Source organism: Typopeltis vanoorti, chromosome 1 (assembly GCF_054136105.1).
Source record: "Typopeltis vanoorti isolate ZY-2024b chromosome 1, IOZ_Tvanoo_1.0, whole genome shotgun sequence".
NCBI classification, from domain to species: Eukaryota; Metazoa; Arthropoda; class Arachnida; order Uropygi; family Thelyphonidae; genus Typopeltis; species Typopeltis vanoorti.
This window is the reverse complement of record NC_143549.1, coordinates 16,763,623-16,788,803: the sequence shown is the minus strand read 5'-3', so window position 1 is coordinate 16,788,803 and position 25,181 is coordinate 16,763,623. Positions and strand designations below refer to the sequence as shown.

General features: G+C 35.1%; 1 protein-coding gene across 1 annotated transcript in view; it reads left to right on the top strand.

The window, feature by feature from the left end:
• The window catches only part of Ns1 (Nucleostemin 1), a 231,282-nt gene that overhangs the window by 176,396 nt on the left and 29,705 nt on the right, over positions 1 to 25,181 (top strand). The window contains exons 13-14 of the mRNA XM_090396775.1: positions 13,413 to 13,495; positions 24,544 to 24,697. Coding sequence (XP_090252901.1) covers positions 13,413 to 13,495; positions 24,544 to 24,697 — 237 coding nt within the window. The remainder of the gene's footprint in view (positions 1 to 13,412; positions 13,496 to 24,543; positions 24,698 to 25,181) is intronic.

Sequence of the window (25,181 nt, the reverse complement as noted above, 5' to 3'; positions counted from 1 at the left end):
GCCTGAATGGCAAAGAAATGAAGCTAGCTGAGGAATTGGATAAGTACCAGATCGACATAATAGGGGTGACTGAAACAAAAAAGACAAAACTGGTGAGATCTTTCTGAGCAATAAATACAAAATGTTATATTCAGGCAATGACAATCGAGGAAAAGAAGGAGTACCCATAGTATTCAACACTAAATACGAGGCTAATCTTCTTGAATGGCAGGCAGTCTCAAGAGAGTGATGTGGGCTAATATAAGAATGGGGAACTGGACAATGAGACTTGTTTTTGCCCACAGAAAGTTGGTCCTACAGAAGGTCCTACTAAGTGGAGGAATTTTTTGAGACTTTAGAGAAAGCAACCAACACAATGAAAAAGGAAAAGTTGATCCTTGTTGGGGATCTAAATAGCAGAGTAGGAAATCATTGTGAGACATACAAAAATATTTTGGGAAAATTTGGAGAAAAGAGCATAGCAAATAATAATAGCAAATACCTGTTGGATTTCTGCTCAGGACATGGACTGGTTATTACTAACACAATGATCCAACATTGAAATGTGCACAAATTCACATGGAGAGAAGAGGCAAGGAATAAGAAAAGTCTCATTGACTATGTTATAGTTGGTAGTGAGGTTTTCCCACTGGTAAGGACACCAGAGTGTACAGAGGATTTAAAATTGAAAGTGATAGCCAGTCTTGAGCAAGATAAAATTGAATTTCATATTGAAAAGAACATGTAAGAAAGTTTTAAAGAGAATAAAAGTTGAGCAACTCTGAGATGTGAACTGTAGACTAAAATACACAACGATTATTGAAGAAAAAATAAAAGAGTTTGAGAGCAGGAACCAAACTTTGGCGATTCAGTGGCAGGCCATGAAGAAAACACTAATTGATTCAGCCAGAGAGGCATGTGGTGAGGTTGTGTGCAAGGATAGAAAAATCAGAACTCCATGGTGGACACAGGAAGTTAAAGAGGCAGTGAAGGAAAAGAAGAAAGCATAACAAAAGTTCCTGTCAAATAAGTCAGCTTGTGCTCTTAGAGAATACAGAGACAAATGTAAGAAAGCCAAACACTGTGTAAAAGTAGCTAAACAAATGTCATGGGAGAAAATAAATAGCAAGAAGGTAGCAAGATATTCTTGAGGTTGTTGAAGAAGCTCAGAAATGGAGGAAAGAGTGCTGTAAAAGGAATTTGAGATGATAAAGGTGACATGAAAACAGAAGAAAAAGAGGAGGAGTATGAAGTTATTACTTTGAAAAATTGCTTAATAAAACAAGCAGTGATGATAACATGGTGCTAAAAAACACTGACCAGACATGCAGTCAGGAATACATATCCATACTTGAAGTACGAAAAGCCATCAAAAGCCTGAAATGTGAAAAGGCAGCAAGAGTAGATGATATTCGACCAGAAGTGCTCAAGTATGGGGGTATAAAAGTCGTACAGTAGCTGCACTGCATAGTTCAGAGGGACGAATTCCAGATGATTGGAGTAGAGCTCTCATAGTGTACATATATAAAAAGGAAATAAAACTGATTGGGAAAATTACAAAGGTATTTCCCTACTGAGTATTCCTGGCAAGATCTGTGGAAGTATACTAGAGAAACAGTGGAGAAGAATTGTGGAAGAAAAGCTTGGTGAAGAACAAGCTGAATTCAGGCCAAATAGAGGCTGTCAGGATCAGATCATCACTTTATGACAAATAGTTGAGAAATCATGGGAATACAACAAAGATCTGTATTTAAGTTTTGTAGATCTGGAAAAGGCATATGACAAGGTTGCAAGAGAGAAGCTATTCCAAACACTACAGTTATATGGTGTTAATGGGATATTATATCAAGCAATCCTTAATCTTTATTTGAGTTGTCAGTCAGCAATTAGAATTGAAGGAGGTACAGGAAGATGGTTTAATGTTAAATCTGGTGTCAGACAATAATGTACATTATCCCCTCTCTTATTCATTACTTATATGGATCACGTTTTGAAAGAAACTGGTATTAAACTTGATATCAAAATTAGAGGTGTTAATCTCAGCTCTTTGCTTTATGTGGATGTTGTTATGCTTCTAAATAAATCTGCTACAAGTCTGCAAGATGCTATGACTAAATTGAATAACTGCAAGAACAAGTCTGCAAGATGCCATGACTAAATTGAATAACTGTTGTAATAGATATGGTATGAACATCAACATTAAAAAGACAAAGACATTGAAAATATCAGCTGCATTGTGAATGGAGAACTAATAGAACAAATAAAACATTTCAGCTACTTCGGCATGATTTTTAGTGAAAATGGTAAGTTAAATATGGAAATTGTCAACAGAATAAGCAAAGCTGGTATGGTAGGATGTCAACTGAATAAATTTATGTGGAATAAGAGAGAAATTAGCCAAAATGTTAAATTAGCTGTGACCAAAGACTTGAGACTGCAGATATGAGAGTACTGAGAAAGATTAGGGGGCATGAACAGATGGCATCAATGGCAATATCTAATTAAAAATAAGGATATTAGGAAAGAACTTGACATTGTCAGCATCCAGGAATGCGTTAGCAGAGCTAATCTCAAGTGGTATGGTCACTTAAACAGAATGGGAGATAAAAGATTAGCAAAACTAGTGTTCTCTGCCAGGTTGGCAGGAAAAAGACCCAGTGGAAGACCAAGATATATTTGGATTGATACAGTAAAAAGTGCCTTTGAAGACAGAAATATAAGATCTGATAATAGTGGAGTCTTGACATTTAACAGACTGATTTGGAGGAAAATTGTAGATTGGACGTTAGTAATGATGTAAATTTTTCATGTAGTACTATGATATCCTGTACATCTCTTGAGGGCATATATCAGGAATTCGATGATGATGATGATGATTTATTGTATTCTCTCTCCAACTGAATTTGTTATTATTTGCATTTGTCCAGTTCTATTAAAGCTTGTATGGCCTTCTTTTTCAATTTCCAGCCACAAAAGTTCACATTGCTATTGAACGTTTTTGTACTTGTTTGTACTATAAATTAAAGATGCCAAGAAATTATATACTTGATTTAATCCTTTATCCAAGTATAAGCAAACAAATTTTGTGCGTGAAGTAATTTCATGACTGGCAACTCATATAGAGGCTAATGACTTCACATCACTTGCCTTAGTGATGTGAAAATGTGTGATGCATTACACATTTCCATATCCTTATGGAAATGTGTAATGCTAGGCATTATGGGATGGGTCACTACCCAGACCAGTTTCAACCTTGCCTTCCCATATTCCATAAGGATGTGTGCTTTGCATTATGGGATACTAAGGCAAGTGATTTGTAGTCGTAAATTACTTCATGCACAAACTTTGTTTGCTTACACTTGGATAAAGGATTAAAGCCAGAATATAATTTGTTGGCATCTTTAATTTAAAGTTCACGCTGCGTTAATCATTAATTACCTTTTCCATGGTAATTTTCAAAAAATAGCAAAGATCACATGTATTTTTTTTTTCTTATATTTATTTTTAAGGGACTCTTTAAAAATAAATATAAGATTTATTTTTAAAGAGTTTATTTATTTTTATTTATTTAAAATAAAATTTATTTTTACTTATACCATCAAAAGGAATGGTATATATTTTACATATATACCATTCCTTTTCATCTCTCTTAATCTGATCCTCACAAATCACAGAATGCATTAGAATAGAAGAATGTCCTGTGATGTGGAACAAAAATTGATGTGTCTGACATCCAAGATATGAATATCTCTGGAGTAGTGGTGAAAATTTTAAAGAAGTTGGTAGGAGCTTAATACAGAAATGGATTGACAGATAAGCTGTATGATATGTGATAATTAAATTCCCAGGATGGTGTTGTACTATTGCATATGGCAAGTCAGGCTGAACCTGACATCTCTGCTGTTGCCTTGAGTCATATCAAAACAATCAATTCATAGTTGACAAGCAGTGGTAGAGTTACATGTGCATGTTTATTGGTTTCAGCAGAAAAATGAGTGAACAGAATCTAGAACAGTGTGGTGACATCAAGTTTTATGCAAAGTAAAGGAAAATGCACAACTGAAACTCTAGACATGTTAAGAGTAGTTTATGGCAATGATACCATGAAAAAGTGTACCGTGACTGTAGGTGTGTAACCTATTTGAGCAGCATAAGAGGTTTGAAGAGAGAGGGAAGACATGAGAGATGATGAAAGAACTGGATGACCAGAAACTCATCAAACACATGGAAAGAGTTTGCAATTAGTTTGGTCCAGCAAATCATCATCATCAAATTCCACATGTATCATCAGGGGGTGTACAGGATATGATAGTACTACATGAAAAATTTGCATCATTACTAATTTCCTATCTACAATTTTCCTCCAAATCAGTCTGTTACTTGTCAAGACTCCAACATTATCAGATCTTATATTTCTATCGTCTAAGGCACTTTGTACCGTGGTCTTCCTCTGTGTTGTTTTCCTGCCAACTTGGCAGAGAACACTTGTTTTGTTAATATGTTCGCTGCCAACTATGAATACTCTTGTAGTTGGTAAACCAGCCACACAAGCCAGCTATGAGTATGCTCGTATGATGCTTACCGCCAGCAACGAGATTACTGTACTGATCTTGAAGAAGTGAAAATGCTTGCCTTGTGGAGCTAGCATCAAAACTCTGTATTCTCATAGATGGTATATGCTCTGCACAAGCCAACTACGAGTATACTCGTATGACGCTTACCGCCGTCAACGAGATTACCGTACTGACCTTGAAGAAGTGAAATTGCTCGGTGTACGGGAACAGACTATGCCGAAGTAGCGTGGCAGCAAACGTGTTAATCTTTCCTCGTCCATTCTGTTTAAGTGACCACACCACCTGAGATTAGCTCTGCTAATGCATTCCTGGATGCTGACAATGTCAAGTTCTTTCCTAATATCGTCACTTTTAATATGATATTGCCATTGATGCCATCTGTTCACGCCTCTAATCTTTCTCAGGACACTCATATCTGCGGTCTTTAGTCTTTGGTCAAGTGTTTTACTTCTGACACAGCTCTCAGATCCATAAGTTAAAACTGGTTTGAACACTGTCTTGTATACAGCTAATTTAGTGTTCTGATTAATTTCTCTCTTATTCCATATGAATTTATTCAGTTGACTGCCTACCATATCAGCTTTGTTGATTCTGTTGTCAATTTCCATATTTAATTTACCATCTTCAGTAAAAGTCATGCCTAAGTAGCTAGAATGTTGTGAACTTGTTCCACAGGTTCCCCATTCACAACACAGTTGACATTTTCAACAATTCTACCTATTTTCTTAGTCTTTTTAATGATGACCTTCATACCTTATTTATTACAACAGTTATTCAGTTTAGTCAGGGAATCTTGCAAACTTGTAGAAGATTTATTGATAAGTATAACATCGTCCGCATAAAGCAGAGCCGATCATTAACATCTCCAATTTTCATATCATGTTTAATACCACTTTCCTTCATAATGTGATCCATATAGATAATGAATAACAGAGGGGATAATGTACATCCTTGTCTCACACCAGATTTAACATTAAACCATCTTCCTGTACTTCCTTCAATTGTAACTGCTGACTTACAACTCAAATAAAGACTAATTATTGCTTGATATAATGCCCCATTGACACCCTATAACTGTAGTGTATTGAATAGCTTCTCTCTTGATACCTTGTCATATGCCTTTTCCAGGTTGACAAAACTTAAATACAGATCTTTGTTATATTCCCATGCTTTCTCAACTATTTGGCCTGAATCCAGGTTGTTCTTCACCAAGCTTTTCTTCCACAATTCTTCTCAACCGTTTCTCAAGTATACTTGCATAGATCTTGCTAGGAACACTCAGCAGGGAAATACGTCTGTAATTCTCACATTCAGTTTTATTTCCCTTTTTATATATGGGTACTATTAGAGCTCTACTCCAATCATCAGGAATTCGTCCCTCTGTCCAGGCTTTCTGAATTATGCAGTGCAGCTACTGTAAGACTTTTATACCACCATACTTCAGTATTTCTGGTCGAATATCATCTACTCCTGCTGACTTTCCACATTTCAAACCTTTGGTGGCTTTTTTCTACTTCAAGTATGGATATGTATTCCTGACTATAGTCCTGTTGAGTGTTTTTTACCACTGTGCTATCACTGCTTGTTTCATTTAGCATTTCTTCGAAGTAATTACTCCATACTTCAAGGATATCTTTTTCTCTTGTTTTCATGTCACCTTTATCATCTCTAACTCCTTTTTGCACTCTTTCCTCCATTTCTAAGCTTCTTCAACAACCTCCAGAATATCTTACCACTTTCTTGATATTTATTTTCTATGTTCTTGCCAAAGTACTCCCATGACTTTTGTTTAGCTCGTTTTACACAGTGTTTCGCTTTCTTACATTTGTCTCTGTATTCTCTAAGAGCAAAAACTGACTTATTTGCCAGGAACTTTTGATATGCTCTCTTCTTTTCCTTCACTGCCTCTTTAACTTCCTGTATTCACCATGGAGTTCTGATTTTTCTATCCTTGCAGACAACCTCACCACATGCTTCTCTGGCTGAATCAATCAGCGTTTTCTTCAATAATCTTTGTGCATTTTTGTCTACAGTTCCCATCTGAGAGTTGCTCAACTTTTATTCGCTTTAAAACTTTCTTAAATGTTATTCTTTTCAATATGAAATTCAATTTTATCCTGCTCAAGACTAAATAGTGATCGCTTCCAATTTCAAATCCTCTGTACACTGTGGTGTCCTGCACCAGGGAGAAAACATCACTATCAACAATAACATAGTGAATGAGACTTTTCTTATTCCTTGCCTCTTCTCTCCACATTAAATTGACATCCATATTCCTTAACTCAGTCCTCCAAACTATCCAAACCATCTTGCAAAATTTTGACATTCTGTGCACTCACTATTGCTGTACCCAACTTTGCATCATCAGCAAACTTCCTCTCAGATCCTTCCCTATATCGTTAATGAAGAAATTGAAAAGTAGCGTTCCAAGAACTGAACCCTGTGTCACACCACTAGTCACAAGCCGTCTTTTAGACTCTACTCCTCAATAAACCACTCTCTGATATCTTCATCAACCACCCTCCTATCCATCTCACCAACCCTATATCCATCCCCATATGCTGCAGTTTACTGATTAGAATTCCAGGTGGTATCCTGCCAAAGGCCTTAGGAAGGTCCAGTAGAATCACTATAAACCCATTACCCTTATCCAGTTCAGCCGTTACTGTGTGCATAATAAAACATGAGCAAGTGACTGATGCATGATCATGAGCTACCCTTCACAAAACCATGTTTCATCTATCCCATTTTCATCTATTAAATCCTTTATTTTTCTCTTGACTAATTTCTCCAAAACCTTGACAACGATTCCTGATATGCTAATCGGTCGGTAATTTACAACAGCAGTCTTGGAACCTCCTTTATGCAGTGGAACTCTTTTTCCCTCTTTCCGCTTCCTCTGGACTAACCCGGACCCGAGACTCAAATTAAACAAAATGGTCAAGGGCACTGACAATTCTTTAGCCGCTTCTTGTATGACACGAACCGGTATACCATCCAATCCCATAGATGTATTGACATTGAGGTTTTGCAATAGACTACTCACCTCCACTTCATTCACCACAATTCCCATATAATCTATTGGTTCATTCATTCCTGCAATGTCACCACCTGGATGATATATTCTTGCAAAGTGCTCGTTCAGTAATTCAACTATATCAACTGATTTGGTTACTTCCCTACCATCGGCATTCTTTAAAATCATTCTGCAGTATACATTTTTTCTTTTACTTGCAACATATCGAAAAAATTGTTTGGGATTCTCTTTAGCCTGCATGGCTAATGTTCTTTCATAATCCATTTTTGCTTTTCTTACCACACTCGTTACCCTTCTGGCCTTTTATACCATTCATGTGCGTGCCGGTCACCTTTCTCCTTAAATTCCCTCCATAGTTGTTTCTTTTTTTGCAGCTCAAGCTTAATGGTGTTATTCATCCATTAACCCCTACTTGATTTATTATTCGGACTCTAGGTATACAGTCAGCCATTGCCTCATGCAAACACTTCCTAACTGCCTCCCATGCACTATCATCTAGCCCTTGCAGTTTTACATGCCATGGCACTGAACCAATTAAACTCCCAAGCTTGTCATACTTACCAGCCCGATAATTCCACATGTACCCTGTCTTAATTGTAAATTCCACACCTTTAGTCACCTCCCAAGTCAAGACCTTATGATCACTCTCACCAATTGGTGGCAACGTGGTCATATTCATTACAGCCAAATTCTCTAGGTCAAGTACTCTCTGACCCCTAGTATTTTCCATTACATGCTGTCGCAAATAATTATCCCTTAATAATCACATAAAATCCAATTCCTTCCTCCCATGTGTCCTCTCCTCCTTCCAATCAATGTTACCATAGTTGAAATCACCCATAATAATTACCCTCCTTCCAATAAATCTCAGACTTATTATCTCGTTTTCTATTTTACACTTTGTATGTTAAACATGACATGTTTTCTGATAAATGAGCTTGACTGCTAATAGCACAAGTATGTTCTCATTTAATGTTGTGCTTCCTGTTAGATCCTGTATGAGTGACTCTTTTGTTGAAAGATTCCCCCATTCAAGATCTAACAGTTGTCATTGCCAGAAAATAAAATTTTGTATTTATTGCTCAAAAAGATCTCACCAGTGTTTGTCTTTTTTGTTTCAGTCACCCCTATTATGTCTATCTGGTACTTATCTAATTCCTCAGCTAGCTCCATTTCTTTGCCATTCAGGCTTCTTATGTTGATAGTACCGATCTTTAACTCTGGTGATATTGAGTTGGGGTGTGCCTTCAGATTTGTTCCAGCAGCTGACTTTTCGCTGTTTGCCCTGGTTCTGTGGCAAAAACAACGGGAGGGCCTTATTTAAACAGGCGACGCTCCAGTCGGCATGAAATTTTGTCATGTTGTACCATCATTTTGTATATTGGTTTAAACCAATAAGAATACAATTTGTTTGGCTAAATCCCAAATTGCCAGTCCATCCTCGTTCATTCAGTATCCAGGTGGATACCCAACAGGGTGTACCACGAGAAGGTTAGGATTGGACATTAAGTCAGAAGCCCTGGTCGGTTCTCTGCATTCCTTTAAAGGCTATGTGGAGGTCTCCTCTCAGTTACATAGCTTTGACCTTTAAGCACCCCTGTTTATTTTTATCTTTCTTCATAGTTGTTTTTGATAGTTATTACTGGTGATGAAATCTGTTGCTTTCAGTACAACCCTGAAACAAAACACCAATTCATGCAATGGTAAACATCTTCACCAAGACTGAAAAAAGAATGGGTGTCAATCGCAGGTCATGATAGTGCTTGTATGTTTTTTCAGTTGGAAGGGTGTAATGCATTTCAAATTCATTAAAGAAGGACAAACCATGAACCAACATTATTATTTAGAAGTGCTGGCTAAGTTACATGAAGCTGAACCCATGTGCACAACCCATATTGTCTGCATTCTTTCCATTTCTTAATTGCATGACATTGAGATTTGTTACTAATCATGGATGACTGAGCACTCTCCAAATTGTATCAGCCATTATCACTGAAGAATTAATCAGTCAGTCCCATGGTGCTTTGAATGTCAAAGCTACGTTTGCCTCTATCATACTCATTCAGAACTTCCAACTTTACTTCTGAAGAATTGGAGTTCCTAGGACATTTTTTTCACTTGTTCTCTATTCACATTCTTCATTTCATTCTTAATTTCATTTGTTTTCTCTTGCCAGGCATCTTGCTCAAAGGCACAGAGTTATTTACAGATAAAGACAAATACTGCATAGACCAATAAGGACACAAAATGAACACTGAGCACAGCAGAAGGGGGAGGCAGAAAACAAGGCACATGCGTAGAATCTTCTGTCCCTTATAGAGGAAACAGTGATAGTCCTTATGTACTGCAATAATAAAATCCCATATATGTGAAAATGCAGATAACAAAATCATGTATAATGAGATTTATCTGTAATCTGGTTGGAATCTTGTCTTACCAAAACACGACATTGATATTTATTTCATCTTTGTTTTGGTGCGATTTAGATATCTCAAGAAATCATTCAATTCTCTTCTTTGTCGGCTATCAAATATAATCTCACAAATAGCAGAAAATCCATATCCATTTCACACTTGGTGTTGCATTTTCAGGTCCACTGGTAGATGTTGTTTTCATTGACAGTTCGTATTTTGGTTAAGGAAATAGTAACATGCCTACATGAGGTACTGGTCTCATGGTTGAAGTCAAGTTCAGTATTTCATTTTTCAACTGCAGAGAAGTTGAAGATATTTGGTAAACAGCAGCCATAATCACTTTCTTGATCTCAGGCTCCCTCCATATTGAAATGGCAATGTTATGGAAGGAGGTCTTGTACTTTGCTGCAGTATATGGGGATAGCCCCAGTCCTACCCTTCCACAGAGTGAGAATAAATCAAAGTACAGTCCAGGAGCTGATCAGGCTTTAATGTAACCACACATATACATAGTGAAATGAGTCTGTATTATTCATATATTTTATATAGTTACCAAATCATGTACCAAACACATGATTTATTAACTATATAAGGCATTGTATCCATAGAACTTTGGCCAGGACTTGCTGCAAGATAGTTTGTCATAGGATGCTTACTATGGTGTTGGTTACTTTACTTAGCATATACAGTTGTATTAATTAAGTAAAATCACCTAATTTTGAAGTATAGTGTCATGGAATAACTTAGAATAAGAAGATTTATTGTCATGCATTTGGTAGAAATGCAATTTCCAACATATTTCACTACATAGATTTGGTGAAGTCTTTATTAAGATGCCAGACAGTACTGAACAAATCAGCAGCAATACATAATTGTTGATAGTGTAACATTGAATGTTCTAATTGTTTCTTCATTTCTTTCTGCAATGGAGACAACATGGTTTTTAAACTGCTTTAAGTCCTCATTGAACAATATAGTGACAGTTTTTGACTGGGAAATGAAAATCATCCATAATTAAAGACTCTGTGACAAACAACTGAGTCATATCCAAAGCCTGTTGGTAGCAAATCACAAATATTATTTATTTCTGTTGCCTAAACCAACTTTAGTGTGTCAGTGTGAAGTTAAATTATGAGAGTTAAATTTACATAGTTAATACTGAAATTGTAATAGATGAAATTGCTATAAATGATATTTCTAGCACTTAATCTTACATCCTATGATTTGAACTAAACATATTTGGTCATTTATATAATTCAAATACAAACTTATTTATTAATTACCGACCATTTACGAAAAACAAAATTACATTAGAGCCTACCAGTTTCGCCAGCAAACTGTCTGGCTTTTTCAAGGCGTTTACTGAGACATGAAAACTAGTAAATGCAAATTGAAAGGAACATAAAAAACGTTGTAAACCAACTAGTAGCTAAGTAGTAACTAGTCCTCTCTGTTACACGTCGCGTGACAGAGAGGACTTATTGTTCTTATTCATTATCACGCATGTGTGTTTTTTGTAAACGTGTAATGTGATTACTGGCTAGCTGTAGTTCAGATTGATTTACAGAGAGAGAGGATCAGGTTTTTCCACTAACTGTTTAGGATTGCACCCTGATTTCTGTTGAGGTTTCCACTGGTTATTAACACTATTGTGGCTTCCTTGAATAAACGATGTCTATAGTCGTCATCCAGATATGGCATGGAGCTGTTTTGCCACTCTATCGTGTGGTTAGATGTACAGAAATGATGTGATAAGCCAGAAGAGATACTTCTGTTGTGGTTTACATCACCAACATGTTCTTTTTGTCTGATTTCTAAACTCCGTGAAGTTTGTCCGATGTAGGCAAGACCACAGGAGCAAGGAATGTAATATACTCCTGGATATTTGTAGAAAGGCACCTTATCTTTTGGGGATCCTAAAACTTGTCTGATGCTAGTGGTTGGTTTGAAGACCATTCTGATGTTGTAGGCGCTTAGTATTCTGGCTATTTGATAAGAAATTGACTTGATGAAAGGGATCACTACAGTAGAAATGTGCTGGGAGCGTGATTCTTCTTGTCTGGGGGTTGTCACCGTATAGATATTTTTTGATGTTTTGAGGGTATCCATTTTGTGATAATGTGTTGGCTATTAGTGAGAGTTCAGTCTGTGTATCCACCTCTTCTGATATAAACTTTCTGGCCCTATATTTCAACATGTGGATAATGCTCAGTTTGTGTGTCATGTGATGGTTTGAAGTATAATGAAGATATCTTCCAGTATCTGTGGGCTTTCTGTAAATAGATAATTTGACACTATTTGATTGTTTCTTTATCAAGATGTCTAAAAAATGCAGTTGGTTGTTGTTTTCCACTTCCAGAGTGAATTTTATTTTGTTATGTATTGAGTTGATTTTATCCACAAACGATTTTAGGTTTTCTAAGCTGTCTTGCCATATAATGAAGATATCGTCAACATATCTTCACCATGTAGATGGTCTAAGGGAGATTGTGGAGAGAACCAACTGCATTTTTTTGTTTTTTGAATTTTTAGGGATTTCATTCATAAAAAAAAATTATGAGCCTATAACACTTTAGTATTATGAGTGGGATAAAGGGTTAGATGATCCTCCCCCCCCCCCCAACCTTCAGTAAGAAAAGTTGTCTCACACTAGACATTAATTTTCATCCTACTACTTAAAGATGTATTTTATAAGTGGTCCACTGCTTGACTTGCAAAATTATTATATAGTAATTTGATTATACCCTTGACACTGCAAGGTAAAAATAGGGTAAAAGGATGAAGAGATTATACAATATGTATACAAGAAATAGTAATTTGATGAATTTATTAATTAAATTATCCTTTTTTTGTTTATTTTATTTATTTATTTTGTATGGGGTCTCCCCCATCCCTTAGGATGGGCTGAGTCCTCCTAATGAGGGATTAACATCTATGTTAATCAGGGATTAACAGTTCATCTACAGCATATATTTATGCTGTAGATGAACTGGTTTGCCCGTTCTGAGGGAAGAAAAACCAAAGTTTTTGGGTGACTCTACCTCCATATGAGACCAACTAACTCACCTTCAGTCGAAAGAGACCTCATAAAGGTTCCTCACATCATGACGGGAATTAAACCCAGGTCTTTCCATCCAAAGGGCTTTGTCTATACTGAATGAGCTACAGAGGCTCGTTTTGTTTCTGTTAATACGCTACTTAGTAAACCTTTTATAGTTTATAGTGCTAAAAGTTTTTGCATTGCCAATTTATTTAGTATGCAGGGATATATAAGATCTAATAATATAAAACTTTAATTTTATTGTTATCAAATATAACTTGAGGAAATGGAGAGAAAAAAGGATATTTTTTATATAAATACAGTAGACGGTAAAGGAAACGTGATTAATATCTTATGTATACTTTTAGCTTTACCTGTTGTGTTACCAAGTGATGCTATTCTTATTGAGGCTACCAGTCTGGATACTAAGATGGATACTGAGAGTTCTCAGGTGAGTTTTATACTTCAGAAAATTAAAGTATCATATTGGCTCATTATTAGCCAATATAATACTTGTTGGCTAATAATATAGCCAACAAGTGACTCACCTATATTTCATACTTCCTCCAGGTCTTTTTTTATCCTGCTTCAAACACTTGTCATTGCTGTTCTTGCATCTCTCATTCTGTTTAAGTGACCTACCATACAGTTTTGAATATTACTAATGTCATTTGCATATTTGAATCACATCATGTTAAAGATATGTCACTACTCACCTTAGTTGCCATTTAAAGATTATAAATGCTTAAATGGCATTTGGCTGAGTGAATAGAATCTCTGCTTTATAGCCTAGAGATTCCATTCCCACTGTGGCATACATATTTGTGAATAGATTTTTGTAATAGATGCTTTTTCATCACTAGTTGTGAGATTAAGCTTATTAGACCTGGAAAACTATTTGGTATCTAGAATAGGACTCCTGAATTATCTAACCTTAGCTTATCTGCTATGCCAAATATCCCATCCATATTGGTACAGTGTGGATGAACATAAAGGTCATTAACCTTTTATGGGATTTTCGTAGATTAAATGCAATTATATACAAGGTAAACCATATACATTTGGTTCTAATGCTATCAGAAGTAATTATCATAATGATCTTGAAGTTTTGATAGTATAAAACATAATCATATTCTGGAGATGTATGAGATCTTATTGAGAGTCTAGCACAATCAGTATTTCACAATTTGTTTCTGAGAACAACTTTCTTCTGAATTAGTCTGTTATTTATCACATCATTGATTTGGTCAACTCTTATATTTTGAACTTCTGAATGATTATAATTGCACTGACTCACCTATATTTCATACTTCCTCCAGGTCTTTTTTTATCCTGCTTCAAACACTTGTCATTGCTGTTCTTGCATCTCTCATTCTGTTTAAGTGACCTACCATACAGTTTTGAATATTACTAATGTTAAGTTCCTCTTGGCATAACAGCTGATGGTGCTGTTATGCCATCTCTTCACTCTTCTAATTTTTCCTTATAACTCTGATATCAGTGGTCTCCAGTTTTCAACTAGTTCAGTTTTTCTCAACCTGTGGTTTGTGGACCATAGGTGGTCCACAGACAGACTTAAATTAATTAAATAAATATATATTTTTTAATTATCTAAACAAATTAAAATTGAATAAGTAAAAATTATTGAAATCAAATGGGGACTTAAAAAAAAAACAAACAAATATTGTCAGAATGTTCAAAGGCAGAAGCAATAAAACTATACTGTTGTTCACTTCAAACTTTTTATTATTCGTCATTCTGCCACTGAATTTGTAGGGCAGAATGCCAATAATAAAAGAGGGATGAAGTGAACAATAATATAGTTTTATTGCTTCTGCCTTCCCCAGCTGTTTTGTCGGATTTGAAGTGAACATGTGTTATCCACATTTCAACCGATGACTTGTTGTTTATTGATTTTTATTATTGAAGGTTTCCCTCCTTCAACCAAGGCTCAGTATATCTTGAGAAGTGCTAAGTGATATTTGGACAAAGTGTGTTGTGAGTTAACCCCAGTATTATATATTTATATATTTTTCAGAAACGTTTTTTAATTATGGAAAAGTGGTTTAGAACTAGGACTTTGAAAAGAAGGACAAATGAAACAGGTGGTGCTAACCCTAATTGTGATACAAGTGTTGTAACGGCAAGTAAATTTTATACTATTAAAGAAGAAGAAACAAGCAGTTCAAAGAAAAATTACAGTAGGAAATATAACAGTTCATATTTGGAATTTGTGTTTACTTAGTGTGGAGATGAAAGTGAACAGAAACCTCAATGTGTTTTATGTTATGAAGTGTTGTTGAACGAGTGCGTGAAACCTGCAAAACTCCATTTAGAAACTAAACATTGTGATCTGAAAAATAAGCCAATTGAATTTTTTCAGCGACTTAGGGACATTAAATCATAGGAAAGATATGGTTTTGGCCATGGGTTCCATTAATAGCAAGGCACTGGAAGCATCCTATCTCTTAAGTTGTGCATAGCGAAAACAGGGAAACCTCATTCTATCGGGGAAAATTTGCTACTTCCAGCTATACAAGATGTGGTAAAAATGATGTTTGACAACAAGTTACTAAAATATGTTGATTTGATTCCTCTTTCAAATGACACTGTTGGTCGCAGAATTAATGATATGGCAGGTGATGTAGAATCTCAGTTAATCAAAAGAGTTAAGAAGAGCCCTTATTATTAAGACAATGAAAATAGGCAAAATCATTGAAAATGTCAACTGTGTTGTGAAGGAGAACCTGTGGAACAAGTAAAACAGTTCAGCTATTTAGGCACGATTTTTAGTGAAGATGGTAAATTAAATATAGAAATAGACAACAGAATCAGCAAAGCTGGTATGGTAGGAAGTCAATTGATAAATTCATATGGAATAAGAGAGAAATTAGTCGGAACACTAAATTAGCTGTATACAAAACAGTGTTCAAACCAGTTTTAACTTATGGATCTGAGAGCTGGGTCAGAAGTAAAACACTTGACCAAAGACTAGATACCACAGATATGAGAATCCTGAGAAAGATTATAGGCGTGAACAGATGGCATCAATGGCAATATCATATTAAAAACGAGGATATTAGGAAAGAACTTGACATTGTCAGCATCCAGGAATGCGTTAGCAGAGCTAATCTCAGGTGGTATAGTCACTTAAACAGAATGGGCGAGGAAAGATTAGCAAAACGAGGAAAGATTAGAAAGATTAGTGTTTTCTGCCAGGTTGGCAGCAAAACGACTCAGAGGAAGACAGAGATATAGGTGGATTGATACGGTACAAAGTGCCTTAGACGATAGAAATATAAGATCTGATAATATTCAAGGTATACATTTTTGGTCGTTTTTATAGATAGAAATACACTTTTATGAATATAAAAGTGTATTTCTATCTATAATATTTATACGAACTTAATAAAAGCGACAGTAATTGCCGCAAGTTATATGATAAAATTTCCAACAACGTAGAATACACGATATGGAATCAACTAGATCAAATGATACAACGCAATTACGAAAAAACTTTCAAACTTTATAAGGATAAACAAATTAGGAAATTCAACGAACTCTACAAGAAAAAATATCGGACACAAAACAACCTCCCGGATGACAAAGTGATTTTCAATTTGTCAAATCATAACCTCACAAGAAATGAATCTGATATTCTAAAAAAAGGTTTTAATTTCGCGATTACACCCAAAAACATTCCTAAAATGGATTTTATGTGTGGAATTGAAAAAGGCCTATATCCACTACCAAAAAACGTTGCAGACACTATTAGATTCAAAAGTACAATAATCCTAGCCAAAGCAAAACAACCTGTTCTCAACATGTCTCCTTATGAAAGAAAGGCAATTCTCAACTTGAAGAAAAATAAAGATATCATTATTACAAAAGCTGATAAAGGAAATTCTACAGTTATCCTCAACTCTAAAGATTATTATGATAAGTTAAACGTATTTACTATCAGACACCTCAACTTATAAAATCCTAGACAGAGACCCCACAATTAAAAATCATAATGAAACAAACCAACTAATCAGAAATTGTAACAATTGGCCAGAAGAAGTGAAGAAAACACTAAAATCCTCACATCCTATCACCCCAAGACTATATGGAACACCTAAAATACATAAACAGGATATACCTCTCCGTCCAATAGTTGATGGAAGATCATCACCAACCTACTTTTTGGCAAAACATCTTGCAAACTTATTAAATAATAAAATACGATCATCAGAATCCTATATCAAGAATAGTCAACATTTTGTAAATAAACTCCAAGCCATTACAATTGCACCAACTGACATGCTAGCCAGCCTAGATGTTGTATCCCTTTTCACCAATGTTCCAGTAGAAGAGGTAATAAACATCATCCAAGACCTCTTTCCTCTAGACATCACACAGATGTTTAGACACTGCCTTCAATCTAATTTCTTCAAAGTTAACAACACCATATACCAACAATTAGAAGGCCTAGCAATGGGAAGCCCACTATCACCATCTTGTGCAGACCTTTTCATGGAAAAACTTGAAAAAGAAATTCTCTCTGCAATCTCTCCGAAACCATCTACATGGTGGAGATATGTGGATGATATATTCATCATATGGCAAGACAGCTTAGACAACCTTAAATCGTTTGTGGATAAAATCAACTCAATACATAGCAAGATAAAATTCACTCTGGAAGTAGAAAACAACAACCAACTGCATTTTTTAGATATTTTGATAAAAAAACAACCTAACAGTGTCAAATTATCCATTTACAGAAAGCCCACAGATACTGGAAGATATCTTCACTATACTTCAAACCATCACAAGTCACACAAACTGAGTATTATCCACATGTTGAAACATAGAGCCCAAAAGTTTATATCAGAAGAGGAGGATACACAGAATGAACTCTCACTAATAGCCAACATATTATCACAAAATGGATACCCTCAAAACATCATCAAAAAATATCTATACAATGACAACCCCAGACAAGAAGAATCCCACCGTCAGCACGTTTCTACTGTAGTGATACCTTTCATCAAGTCAATTTCTTATCAAATAGCAAGAATACTAAGAGCCAACAACATCAGAGTGGTCTTCAAACCAACCACCAACATCAGACAAGTTTTAGGATCTCCAAAAGATAAAGTTCCGTTCTACAAATATCCAGGAGTATATTACATTCCCTGCTCCTGTGGCCTTGCCTACATTGGACAAACTTCACGAAGTTTAGAAATTAGACAAAAAGAACATGTTGGTGATGTAAACCACAACAGAAGCATTTCTTCCGGCTTAGCACATCATTTCTGCACATCTAACCACACGATAGATTGGCAAAAACAGCTCCATGCCATATCTCGATGACGACTACAGGCATCGTGTATTTAAGGAAGCCACAATAGTACTAATAACCGGCGGAAACCTCAACAGAAATCAGGGTATAATTCTCAACAGTTCGTGGAAAAACTTGATCCTCTCTCTCAATCAATCTGAACTACAGCTAGCCAGTAATCACATTACAAGTCTACAACAAACACGCATGCGTGATAATGAATAAGAACAATAAGCCATCTGTGTCACGCGAAACGTGTAATCATAGATACTAGTTTGGTTTACAACGTTTTTTATGTTCCTTTTAATTTGCATTTACTTTCATATCTCCGTAATACCTTGAAAAAGCCAGACAGTTTGCTGGCGAAACTGGTAGGTTTTAATAAATGTTTATTTGTAAAATACTGGTCTGTATTCATAAAAGTGTATTTCTATTTTAAGATCTGATAATGTTGGAGTCTTGACAAGTAACAGACCGATTTGGAGGAAAATTGTAGATAGGAAATTAATAATGATGTAATTTTTTTCATGTAGTACTATCATATCCCCTTGAGGGTACATGGCAAGAATTTGGAAATGATGTTGATGATAATGTTTATTTTTGAAGTAAAACTTTAATTTCAACATTCTAAAATGTTATTTTTCTTGTTTTTCTGCTCGCTGAATCGTTGATGACATTGTCGAAGTCTATTTCATCACTCAGTTGCTGTTTTATAGACAGTAAGGCAAGATTTCTTAAATGCCAAAAAAAGTGCCAACTGGGGTGGACGTTCCCCCCTCCCCCAGCTATGGCTCTGTAACTTAGTGGTCCGTAGAATGTTTTTCAGCATTTTACTGGTCCTTGGCCTTAGAAAGGTTGAGAAACGCTGAACTAGTTGATTTTGGAGCCTGAATACTGTTTTTGTACCACCAGCTTGGATCTTTGCGAATTTCTCTTTTATTTCAGATAAATGCATTGAGTTGGCTTTCCACCATACCAAAATTACTTAATCTGTTATTCATTTCCATATTCACTAAAAAATAAAAAAAAATAAAAAAAAAGTTCTTTTTTTTTTTTTTTTTCTGTTTACCTGCCTATTTAATAGTTTTAGTCTCTTTTATTTTTATTATTGATAATTTGGCTAAAACACTTGAAAACTTGGCATAACTTTAGATAAAGTATTTAGTACACTACATAAAGAACTGAGCTTAATTTTTTCTGTTCAGATATGTTTCATATCACTTTTCTTAATATCATTGTTCTTCATTAGTCTTAATATGTTCCCTCTAGGGAATGTACAGGATAATATGATAGTATTACATAATAAAGTTAATGTGGTCCATATAGATAATAAATACAAGTGAAAACAGTGTATAACTCTGCCATATACCTGTTTAGCATTAAACCTCTTCCTCTGCATTATGTAATTCTAGTAGCGAGGCTTATACTTTGGTTATACATAACTGGTAATTAGCTTACGGAATTAATAACACATATAATGTATATTAATTAAAGGCAACTTTAATGAATAACTTCTATATTTCAACGTCATGTTGCCATCTTCAGGAACATAAAGATATGGTATGTGCACGCAGGCACTAACAAAAGCAAATGAGGAAGAAAGCAGGAAACTAATATTGTTCCTAAAGTCCAAATGGTGCCCTCTTGGCGGGCTAATTTGGTTGTCTTGGCCGTTTGGCTGAAGTTCTCATAATGTAAGTCTCCCAAATTGGGTAGTTTCATGCACCCAAATTTCTTGAGGTTTGGAACGTTTTTTAGAGCTGCTGATGATTCCTTGAATAATCTCATCATCATCATCAAATTCCTGCCGTGTACCCTCAAGGGGTGCACAGGATATGATAGTACTACATGAAAAAAATTACATCATTATTAATTTCCTATCTACAATTTTCCTCCAAACCAGTCTGTTACTTGTTAAGACTCCAACATTATCAGATCTTATATTTCTATCGTCTAAGGCACTTTGTACCGTATCAATCCACCTATATCTTAGTCTACCTCTGGGTCATATTGCTGCCAACCTGGCAGAGAACACTTGTTTTGCTAATCTTTCTTCGCCCATTCTGTTTAAGTGACCATACCACCTGAGATTAGCTCTGCTAACACATTACTGGATGTTGACAATGTCAAGTTCTTTCCTAATATCCTCGTTTTTAATATGATATTGCCATTGATGCCATCTGTTCACACCTATAATCTTTCTCAGGACTCTCATATCTGCAGTCTTTGGTCAAGTATTTTACTTCTGACCCAGCTCTCAGATCCATAAGTTAAAACTGGTTTGAACACTGTCTTGTATACAGCTAATTTAGTGTTCTGACTAATTTCTCTCTTATTCCATATGAATTTATTCAATTGACTTCCCACCATACCAGCTTTGCTGATTCTGTTGTCTATTTCTATATTTAATTTACCATCCTCAGTAAAAATCGTGCCTAAGTAGCTGAAATGTTTTACTTGTTCCACAGGTTCTCCATTCACAAGACAGTTGACAATTTCAATGATTCTGCCTATTTTAATTGTCTTTGTCTTTTTATTGCTGACCTTCATACCATATCTATTACAACAGCTATTCAATTTAGTCAGAGAATCTTGCAGACTTGTAGCGGATTTATTTAGAAGTATAATATAATCTGCATAAAGCAAAGAGCTGACATTAACATCTCCAATTTTGATATCACGATTAATACCACTTTTCTTCATAATGTGATCCATATAGATAATGAATAACAGAGGGGATAATGTACATCCTTGGCTCACACCAGATTTAACATTAAACCATCTTCCTGTACTTCCTTCAATTCTAACTGCTGACTTACAACTCAAATAAAGACTAAGTATTGCTTGATATAATGCCCCTTTGACACCATATAACTGCAGTGTATTGAATAGCTTCTCTCTTGGTACCTTGTCATATGCCTTTTCCAAATCGACAAAACTGAAATACAGATGTTTGTTATATTCCCATGCTTTCTCGACTATTTGTCGTAAAGTGAAGATCTGATCCTGGCAGCCTATATTTGGCCTGAATCCAGCTTGTTCTTCACCAAGCACCACCAACAAAATTGGCAGAGGCATTTGCCTGTTGATGAGACATTTCATGTTTGAGGAAATGGATAACAGCATGAAGAAATGTAGCAAAGTAGAAGGATGATTGCAATTGTTTGCCATGGAGAAATTTATACAGAAAAGGAAATCTTTGCAGATTAAGCTGGAAATTTTTAAAGCAGCTCACTCCTGCTGTCATGTCATTTTGTGAAGATGGTCTTCTATAAGTTATGCATCTAGTGGAACCATCCTCAGAACACTTCATTGCATTTTCTGAATTTGAAGAATTTGTTGATGATGACCTAGTTTCCCGTGTCTAAATTTTTTCTCTCAGAGTGGTGCATAATTGTAATGGATTGCCATTGAAATTTGTGAGTGCAAGTAGTGTGAATGAATTCAAGAACAAGTATGATAGTCAGTAAGTGTAATATGTGGTCTGCCTTGATGAGTCCCTGACGGTCTCTCAATAATAATAATAATATTGCACATTTATGAAATATATGCCTAGATACATAATTTAATCTATCCTAGGAAAAATTTGGTTTCTGAGAATCAATTTACTTTGCCAAAAATTATGATAAATGAGAGATGGATTGCTACATAATGCATAACCATTCTCAAAATGGAATGAAAAGAATCTATCTATTCTTCTCCACTTGATTTTAAAAGACCTTCCTACTTAAAAGTGGAAAATTAACTTTTGAAAATAGATTCTTCTAGAATATTTTAAGGATGAAAGATATACGCTCGGGTCTCTTTACAATGGTACATAAATTTTGAGGTTATGCAGTGCTTAACTTCAAAACTTATGTGTCGTTGTACATAATGAACAGTGTGTTGCAGCACATTCTGGCATAATGTGAGTAACGTGTAAGCAGTGAGTGTCCGTGAAGTTTAATTTTGCATGTGAGTAAGTGTTTGTCTTTTCATTATCGAAAATCTAAATTTTGCTAATTTTTATTTTAAAGATTTAATTTGGCCCAGTGGAGGAAAAAAGCACCAAAGAAAAGCAATTTCTTTGGAAATGAAAATTGCAATTTTAGATCGCTTAGCAAAAGGAGAAGGATCTACGGCAATTGGTAAACATTTTAATTTAGGCGAATCTACTAAGATTCGCCTAAAACAATGAAGTCGCATTAAGAAAATCTGTCATTTCTGGAACAAAATTAATTGTGCCAAATTACCATCATACTCGAGAGATGTTTTATTAGAAAAAACGGAACAAGCTCTCGTAATTTGGATTGAAGAATTAACTCAAAGAAGAATTGCTTTAAGTGGTTATTTAATTAAACAATTTCATCTGTTCATAAAACAATTTGGTTTTATGAACAGATGAAGCAATTAGAGCCGTCTACTTCCGCTTCCCAGGCTGATAAACAATTTTCAGCTAGCTGAGAATGGTTAACCGGATTTTTAAAAAAGAATTCACTTCATAACATGAAGATAACAGGAGAGGTTGCAGCAGCAGATGAAGAAGCAGCCAAAAATTTTCAAGAGAAGTTAGCCAGAATTATTGAAGATGGTGGATATTGTCTTGATCAAGTGTTTAACACTGAAGAAACAGGATTGTTTTGGAAGAAAACACCTAGTCGAACTTACATCACAAAGTCTGAGAAAAAAGCAAGTGGGTTTAAAGCAAGCAAAGATCGAGTAACATTGTTACTTTGTAGCAATGCATCAGGAAATCAAATGTTGAAACCCCTCCTAGTAAATCAATCTCTAAGACCACGTGCTCTAAAAGACAAAGATCTAAAACAGCTGCTGGTACGTTGGATTGCTAATACAAAGGCCTGGGTAACAACTATTGTCTTTACTGAATGGTTCAATAATTGCTTTGTACCAGAAGTGGAAACATATATGAAGCAAAAAGCTCTTGATTTTAAAGTTTTATTAATTATTGACAATGCACCAAGTCAACTGCATTTAGAACATCCAAATGTGCAGGTAGTGTTTTTTCCACCCAATACAACAAGCATTATTCAGCCATTAGATCAAGGCATAATTGCTACTTTTAAAAAAATATTACGTTAAGCACACTTTTCAATTTATATTGGATAAACTAGAAAATGAATCATTAATAGTAACTGACGTTTGGAAAAGATTTTCTATTTTGGACTGCTTAAATCATGTTGCATCTACTATCGCTGAAAAAAGACCACAAACTTTAAATGCCTGCTGGAAAGCAGCTTCGTCTGGATATGTTGCAAACATCTACATTAACAGCTGAAATCATTACTTTGGCACAGGAAATTGGTGGAGCAGGTTTTGATATATTTAGCAAGAATGATGTAGACGAATTGCTTGTGGATAATGCCTTAAGTGATGATGATATTATTGGATATCAATTAACTTTAGATATTGTCGAAGATCCAGAAAAGGATACCGAAGCAGAAGAAAAACCTGTCCCCCTCACTGCAAATATAATTCGAGAAAGTCTTGAACTGTGCAATGAATTGGAAAATCATTTTCTTGTTAATGACACAAATTCTGAACGAGCCTTTAAATTCCAACGTGAGCTGAAGAACTGCATGTCTAGATATTGGGAGCTGTATAAAAAATTAGTAAAATCATCATCGCAAAGTTTAATTACTGATTACATTGTCAGATGAAAAAAATCAAAAAATCGGCACAGAACGAGGGTGAAGCTAATTCTGTTTGTGAAGAACCATTGACTTTACCATACAGATCTGATGCGCTGACTATCTCTTCTGGTGATGAAAGTGATTTTGCACCAGGTTGCAAATGTTGCCGAATATTGTCTAGCGATGATAATTCTGATGACAAAATGTAAAAAAAAAAAAAAAAAAAAAAAAAAAATGTTACTTTTCAATAAAATTAAATGAATAAAGCTTTAAAACAAACTTAGGCATTCTTATTTTCCTGAATTTTTATAAACTTTTTTATGCGATTTTAGGTTTATTTTAATTCATTGCTTCGGTTTTAGAAAAGTATGGAACGTATCCTTAATTTTTCAACGTAAGTTAGTTTTTTTTTTTTTTCTGCGATTTTTTATATGCTGTTTTCTGTGGAATGTATCTACCGCATAAAAAGAGACCTGACTGTATATACAAATTACATGAAAACTCTTCAATTATTCATTTTCTTATTTAAAATATACTTTATTTCAGCCACCAGTTAGAATGACTGTTACTATTGACCCACCAAACAAGAACACTACTTTATTAGAAACAGATAAAGGCCCAGCAAGTCTCTATAATCTTCAGCTCAATAAAGAAAGGAAGAAAACATTTAATAAAATAAAAAAGAAGAGAAAGAAAAATGGTAAGTAATTTCTATTTTAAGGATTCTTATAGTCTATTCTCACTATAGCAAACACTGCATATAACAAATTTGTTCACTGTAACAAACTTAAAAACAGTTGTCATCCAAGCCTAATAGGCTCACTGCCATGCTTGATGAAATTCAGTATGGCAAATTATCCACTATAACAAATTCCATGTCTATTGTTATCATTACTGTAGATCTACACTGCCATTATTCATACACTCTTACCCTTATCAGTAACACCTCTCCTTAAGCTTAATCTTCTACAGAGCACTCATGATTATGGCAACCCATCCCACTGATTTACCATTCCCTTGGCCTGTCATTTTCTTCAGTGTATACTCTTTAAAATCACTTTAATTGCTTATATGTTTCTCCCCCTCTCTCCTGCCTTTTGTGCTGAACTGTAACCCATGAACCTTTAGTTTCTCCACTGACTAGTCACCATTTTGGTCTCTCAAGTACATGCTATTGACAGACA